Raw genomic sequence first — 7,946 nt, 5'->3', positions numbered from 1 at the left:
TCAGAGCATAAAGTCCCCAGCTATTCCTCACATTAATGTAATTACAACTGTCATAAAATCTCGGGATTTTAAGGTGCAGAAAAGTAAAAATTAAAGTGGACCAAATTAATATTTACAGAATTTGATGTGTGAATACAAGTAAGAGACAATGTTAACTACTTTTCATTTTCTTAAGCAGGGAAGTCATGTACGTTTTACACAAGAATATATATACAATGCTAAACAGTTTTCATAATTAATATTGCTGAAGAAAGGTTATCTATAAAAATGACATTGGAAAATTGAATAATTCCTGTGCATAAAAAGACAGACGGAACATTTAATGTGAGAACTTAGCCATACTAATAGTTATCAATGCACGAATCGTACTTAGAAATAGACACAGATACAGAAAGAAAAATAAAAAAGAGACAAATCAGACATCTCATTTTAATTAAGAAACAAAACCACCTTTAAATAGTGGGTGAAAAATCACATAGGACCATTAAACCAAAGTCATTTCAGTTTCACAAATGTTATAAAGTTCAGCTTACCCTAGACATAAAAAGGATTTCCGACAGTTTAAAGTTTTTAATTTAATTTTATAGAACTTTGTCAATTGATACAAATGACAAATTTAAAATTATTGGCAACCACTTAAAAATAGTAAACATTTTAAGGAACTCAGATTTGTAGGTTTTATACCATGGTTATTTTACTTCTAAGACAATGTTCCATCCATTACGAGGACACAAAACAAGCTTTGTTATTTCATTTCCTTAAATACAAATCCTTTAATATTTGCATCAGATTCTATGTAATAAGAACTGTATCTCCTTTTCTGAATATTATAGTATTTCACTTATTTAAACATCAATATATGGAGTAACTTACGTGGCCGAGTCATCGATTGGACATTATTTCTTTTATATCACTACAATATTAAATACGTGCGAGTACTTTTCGAAAGGTTAAATGAAAGACAGAAGAAAATATTTAGTTCAGAATACGTTTCAAGCAATCATCTACTCATTTTCAGCAGATTAATTGACGTCTAATTACTATATATAAACTTTACACTACCTGCACATAATTAACTTACATGGAAGGCATAAAATTCATTTCCTATGACCACGTTAGTCTCAAGAATTTAAAAATTATACATACAAATCTTTATAAATGTTTACTTTGTTTATAAACATTAGACAAGCAACTTTTTTTTTGGTATAATATTTCTGAAATTAAACAACAAAAAATAAAAAGGACAAACACTTATTATCATACAGATGAAATATTTAAAAACGTACATTTTGGATAAAAATATAAATTTGTATTGTCCATGTAAGCAATCTACTTTGTTACTGGCAGGATAATATTGGTTATATAATGTAAACTGTAAACAATAAAACAGCACCAACTTTTAAAAGATATACATAACAATGAAGCTGCTATTTAGTCCGAGGTAAGATCCTGTCTCAAATTATCAGTTACATGACATAATGTGAATCACACACACACACACTGCTCTCAAGGAGGAAAAAAAAATTCCATAATGCACACATTTTGTATATTATCTGGCTAGTGTTTCAATACCACATGTCAGAGTATTTAGAATAGAACCCTTAAAGACATGTGCATTGAAACTAGTGCTTAGTTAATTTCTTAAAAAGCAATAACTTGTTTTTAGTCGCCTTTATGTACGCAGATTGCAAGTTTTTTCTCCCCCACATTGGGAAGAATTGAAAGAGGAAGTTTTCACATTTCTACACTGGTGGTGCTATATAATCACCCAAAATGAGTAATGGCATACAGAAAAAAAAAAGATACATACATAACCCATAAAAATGTTGATAATGATTGGTTTTATAAATCACACGATAAAATGCAATACAGAAGTGATTGGATACGTACTGCTAATCATAAAACTGCTCTTCCCACCCCCCTCCATTACTCACAAAATCTGGATTCCAGTGGCTTTATAATCTTAAAATTACACGAACCAAAGGATGAAACAAATACACTGTTTGTTTGGAAGAGAAAAGAGGAGATTGCTTGAAATCACCCATTCATTCATTCATTAAAACTACAAAAAATACTAATAACAGGAAGAAAACGAAAAGAAAGACTGCTTAATGCCCAGCTTTAACTGCTTTTCCATTAGCAAGTACGGTCTTTGTCTGCACGAGCTTTCGTGATCGGACAGAAGAGACGAAGTGAGGATCGGACTGTACATTATGGCAGATATCTCTATGCAGGAGAAGAGAAAAAACATTACCATTGCACACATATATATATATCTGAAAAATAAGTTTCACGTGATTTATGATTTACTTTTATCTTTGGTTGTTTTTAAACAGGTTTATAAAAACAAGTTGAAATTGTTTCTAACAATTAAAAAATGTCAACTACTACAAATCAACTTTTGTATGTTTCATTACAGTTCTAAAAATTTTAATATTTTCAAATAGAAACTGAGACAAGACCAACATACTAATCTTCCCACTTAGACAAAAATATCACAGAACCAAGCAGCTGTACAACTTAACATTTTCACTGCTTAATTTAACCCTCATTGTTAAGTGTCTTAGATACTACTAATTTTATGACTTTACGTTAAGTTTTACGACCGAAGGACTCCATTGACAGCTCTCTCGAGTGAACCATCAATGTTTTTTTTAGAAGAATTATGAATACTTCACAATTTTACGGTCGTAAAAAAAGGGACATCAGATAAAATATTCCCTACTGTGGATGATAATAGTTCAAGAATTGTGATGGGCAGCCTACAGTGTGCATGGAGTGTTTCAATGACAAACATCAACGAAAATTAGTGGTCAAACGTTGTACGTACTCCAACGTAGGAACATCAACGAAAATTAGTGGTCAAACGTTGTACGTACTCCAACGTAGGAACATCACACTAGCGGTCAAACGTTGTACGTACTCTAACGTAGGAACACCACACTAGCGGTCAAACGTTGTACGTATCCCCAGAAAAATGAAGCCACATAACATTATAAGCACCATCCATGTAAAGGTGTGATATCCACCCCCCCAGAAAAATGAAGGTCTACTTGGCTGAACTTTTAATAAAGATTTTATCCTTCGTTATGCCAAAAAAACTCGTTTTTGTTTTTACTCTTGAGGATATGATATCAAAATTCTTTAGGGAAATTAAAGCTATTGTTAAGTTGAAGAAATGTTTTAGAATCACAAAAGATCGTAGGGAAGCACTCTACGATCACAAAACTAATGTTTGATCATTCTTTCTCTCTATATATAAATGGTTATTACCTTTTATTAGTAGTATTATTACTGTTTCTTGAATACTTGGGACAGGTTGCTTTTATCTATCTATCTATCTAATCCACCGATAAGTCTGAAGGCTCATGAGACTAAAAATTGGGTTTAGGTACCTGCGGTTGGCAGAGCACAGATAGCCCGTTCGTTGTCTTGCTTTGCGCTTAACAATTAACAACCTATTCACGTGATCAATACGCATTAGAACGTACTTGATTTTGAGAAAATTTTGTCAGTGGCACCATCTACCGGTGATATATATAAACTGCAATAGTACTTGCTTCCAAACTAAATAGTTTAATTTTGGAATTAAAAATTGTAAAATAAAGGAATACGGCTCGGAGTCACTGACCTGGCTGTTTATCCCTTGTAGATGAAGTATAGCACGAGTGTTAAATATAGGTATTTTTTAGATAGTTTATCGCAGGTTTGTTTACGTAACTGTGATGAATAGCGATTGTATTATTACGTCATGTTACTAGAACCTTACAAGTTTTCCCATTGGTTCGATTGAGTATTATTGCATCATAAAATCTCGAAGTGTGTAGTACATTCTAGGCCTCAGTCACGCTATAAATACGCATACCAAATGTAGCTCGAGTTATAGAGTTAGTTAGAACTAGGCGGCAAGATTGAGTTTAGCCATAAAGTGTATAGTGGCGATGTTTAAAGTGAAATTATCACAGACTGTATTGTAATAACAGAGTAGATAAGAAATAATTTGTCTCGTCAATTGTGTTCTGAAGTAATTGAACCAGTCTGTGTGGACTTTGACAACAACAAAAAAGGAATTATTTATAGCTCTGGATACAACTATGGTGATTAATTGCGTATCGAACATCTCTATATACGTTTGACCTGTTTTAATATATTATTTTAAAACAAGTGGACTGTGTGCTGTTTGTTTATTGTTGAAATTTAATCGCCAACAAGTCACAGACACCTACTGTAAAGAATCTGGCCCATACATACGTTAAAACCTGACACCACATTAACAGAATTAGAGTAAAGTCGTCTTTTTCTCTCACATCATTAAGTATGGACGGATTTCTAGTGAACAATTATATAACAGACAATAATAATTACGATCGAACTACAGAATCAACAGGAAACGAACACACCCACAAGTTTTCGTATACAACAATGGAAGTTTATTTTCAAAATAATATTTGAAACAAGTAAAATATGACATTGAAGAAAGGATTAGATCAACAATATATTTATTATTTCTCTTTCAATCGCAAATAACATAAAAATACATGTTTACAAATCGTGGTAACACAGTGCAAAATACAAAGGCGATTTTATTGTAAATTGTTTAAATTAAAAAAAAAAACTACGCTAAGCACAACTAAAATAAAGATAATGTACAATTAAAGCTTTAACATATTTAGTTTGTTTATTAAAAAACTTTACCAGATCATCACACAGCACCTCCTTCAGATAACGACTTTGTGTTAATCGCTAGAAACAGACAAAAGTTGTTCATTTGAGGCATTATGGAAAATTTCTATATAATGTTCCATTGCATCCTTTGAGAGTCCACCAATCGTTATACAGTGTCATATACAGAAAAAGATAGGGGGCGTTTGAAAAGTTGTTTAATCACTTCTGTACGTTTACACGTTTGCGTCGAACATACAAACAATGGACAGGGGATACGGATACAAACCAGAAGTGTCTGTGTGCTCGTATATAAACGAGTTGTCAGACGTTAATGGACAAACCATCTTATTAAAAACGGCATCTAAAACTTAAGTAGAAAACTGTATATGTACTACAGAAGATTTGCGAGTGTTTCTGGAGGGTGGGGGAATTAATTGGTAATTATTTCTCTAAAGATTAGGAACGATCTTCAGGAGATAAGACACGAGCAAGCGTTTAAAAGAGAGAAGTTTTGACATTAAACCCTCAAGTCCCCAAATTATCATCACTTTCTGTTACCTTCAGAGTTATCAGGTGAGAATTTTTTAGGAACAGAAATTAAACATGACTTACCAATAACAACTCGTCACCAACTTAAATGTGTCTGTACCTTTCAAAGTATTGGACCAACTTATATTTGCATCATTATGAAAGCTTCTAGTGTACAAAATGAACATCGACGATGCAAAGAATCATTAACAAGTGAGGTACACGAATGTGTTACATAATACACACAAAATATACCGTATTGAAATATTACATAATCTACAATAAGGCTAGTACATTTGTTACCTACCAACTTCAAACCCAAAGAATATACAACTGATCATACTTCGTTACTAAAAGTTCGTACACTAATTAAGACCGTAAATAACCTAAACGATCATAAGTTTGTTTCAATACCGATAGAAAATAACACGTTTTACCAAAGTTTAAAAATACAATAATATTGAAAACAACGAATATGAACGTATTTCAGGGAAGAGAAAAAATTGGTAGATTCGAGAAGTTTGACCAGTGGTCACCCAAGCTTATTATTCAATAGTATAATACGTATTCATAGCTACATTTTTTTTTTTTTTGAATAAAAGATCATAGATACAGAATTAGCATAAATCTGCGATCAATACCACCTTTAAAATTTTATTTTTTATATAGTAACGACGTTTCAGTAACTTATAGTCACGTTCTAGAAGCAGTGGTTTTAGAAACCAAAGCTTCGTTGACTTCGAAAAATAATTATTTCCAAGTTTAAAACTTTCTCGGAAGAAATGGGAAACTAAACAAATGAACCACAAAACAGTTTAAGTTAAAGTGCAGAAGAACTAAGAATTACATTTTTAAAAAATTAAACAAGTCCACAGCCAAATCAAATAGTTATTGTTCTAAATGTTGTGGTGCCACTATCCTAACGTCTACACAAGTCTTAGCTCTTTACCATCGCATACAAAGTAATTTAATATCCTAGTCATTCTGATGAGCTCTGGTATGAAGCGAAATGCCTCGTAGGAACTGTATATTGCGAGTGTTTGACAAATTATAACATATTCTGCTTTATTTGCACTCGTAACTTCTGAGAATTAATATCATACCGATAATTTTTTGTTTTGTTTTTTGCTTCAGCACCCTGTAAAGTTGTTAAAACTAGTACTAATATTTTCAAACAGATGGCAGCACTACTAATCAACAATACCTTATATTTCATTGTAATTTAAATGCTTTATCCTGCAGATGAGCTGGTCAAATTTGTTAAAAAATAAGTTTCTTCACATAAAATATTGTAATTAAGAGCAGGCCTTTTTTGGGGGGGGGGGGAGAGAAAATTACAGCTTAAAACAGAGCAGCGATATGGGACCACCCAAACAAAGATCATACCTAGAAAATAGAAAGTTGTATAAAGGTGTGAAGACTTAGATAAGAAAATTTCTATGGTCCACAAGATGGAATTGGTTCGAACGTGTCCTTTATTAGCTTCTCCTAGTCCCTTGTTGCAAGGAAAAAAGAAGGGGCTACATTTACCCCAATTGTGTCATAAGGATCTTTACATATCTTTATATATACATTGGTTCATTCTTATTGTAGATAAGTTATTTACATAGCTTTGTTATGTTTTCAGTAACACAGTGGCCCGTCGATAGTTCATCATGAAAAGTTCAGCCAAGTAGTGTCAGTAACACAGTGGCCCGGCTGAAATTTTTAATAAAAATTTTATCTTGCATTGTACCAAAAGAAAAACAATTTTCAAAACAATACGACTTATTGTAGGTCATTTTACAATGTACACGAATATTGAAAGGGGTTTCAATTGAATCTTAAATCTAAAGAGTGAACTTGCTTAACCCTAATATGCTAACATATTTTCAATCAATACACCATTATCCACTGGTTGCTTGAAGTTTACAGATCAGAGAAACGTTATTTTCAAGAATTCAATGACTTAGTTTTTGTTTCTGCGAGAAGAGACGTTTAATTTTAAAAATGCCCTTCTGTGAACATATTTATGGAAATAGGCTAGAGTTAAATGAACGTTATTTGGATAGGATTAATATTTTTTTCAAGCTAGTCTTCATGATAATTTGTCACTTCTCTGTAGTCAACCGTTTCTGTCAGTTATTGTTTCTAAGAGTGGAATTAAGTCTAATTTGAAACACTATGTGTTAACTTTGTAGGTTACTTTGAAACAATGAACGTTTTAACAGCGTGCTGTAGTTTGAACCACTGAATGTTTTTATAGTGTGCTGTAGTTTGAATCACTGAATGTTTTAACAGCGTGCTGTAGTTTGAATCACTGAATGTCTTAACAGGTGCTGTAGTTTAAATCACTGAATAGTTTTATAGTGTGCTGCAGTTTCAATCACTGAATGTTTTAACAGCGTGCTGTAGTTTGAATCACTGAATGTTTTTACAGTGTGCTGTAGTTTGAATCACTGAATGTTTTTATAGTGTGCTGTAGTTTGAATCATTGAATGTTTTAACAGCGTACTGTAGTTTGAATCACTGAATGTTTTTATAGTGTGCTGTAGTTTGAATCACTGAATGTTTTTATAGTGTGCTGTAGTTTGAATCACTGAATGTTTTTATAATGTGCTGTAGTTTGAATCATTGAATGTTTTAACAGCGTACTGTAGTTTGAACCACTGAATGTTTTAACAGCGTGCTGTAGTTTGAATCACTGAATGTTTTTACAGTGTGCTGTAGTTTGAATCACTGAATGTTTTTACAGTGTGCTGTAGTTTGAATCA

General features: G+C 32.3%; 1 protein-coding gene across 1 annotated transcript in view; it reads right to left on the bottom strand.

Moving 5' to 3' along the window:
* Positions 1-394: 394 nt before the first annotated feature.
* The window catches only part of LOC106470921 (ceramide synthase 1-like), a 30,481-nt gene continuing 22,929 nt past the window's right edge, over positions 395-7,946 (bottom strand). The window contains exon 7 of the mRNA XM_013931498.2: positions 395-2,226. Coding sequence (XP_013786952.1) covers positions 2,109-2,226 — 118 coding nt within the window. The 3' untranslated portion in view covers positions 395-2,108. The remainder of the gene's footprint in view (positions 2,227-7,946) is intronic.

Source organism: Limulus polyphemus, unplaced genomic scaffold (assembly GCF_000517525.1).
Source record: "Limulus polyphemus unplaced genomic scaffold, Limulus_polyphemus-2.1.2 Scaffold4296, whole genome shotgun sequence".
Classification (NCBI taxonomy): domain Eukaryota; kingdom Metazoa; phylum Arthropoda; class Merostomata; order Xiphosura; family Limulidae; genus Limulus; species Limulus polyphemus.
Note: the sequence above shows the minus strand (reverse complement) of the source record. Positions and strands in the feature narration are given on the sequence as shown.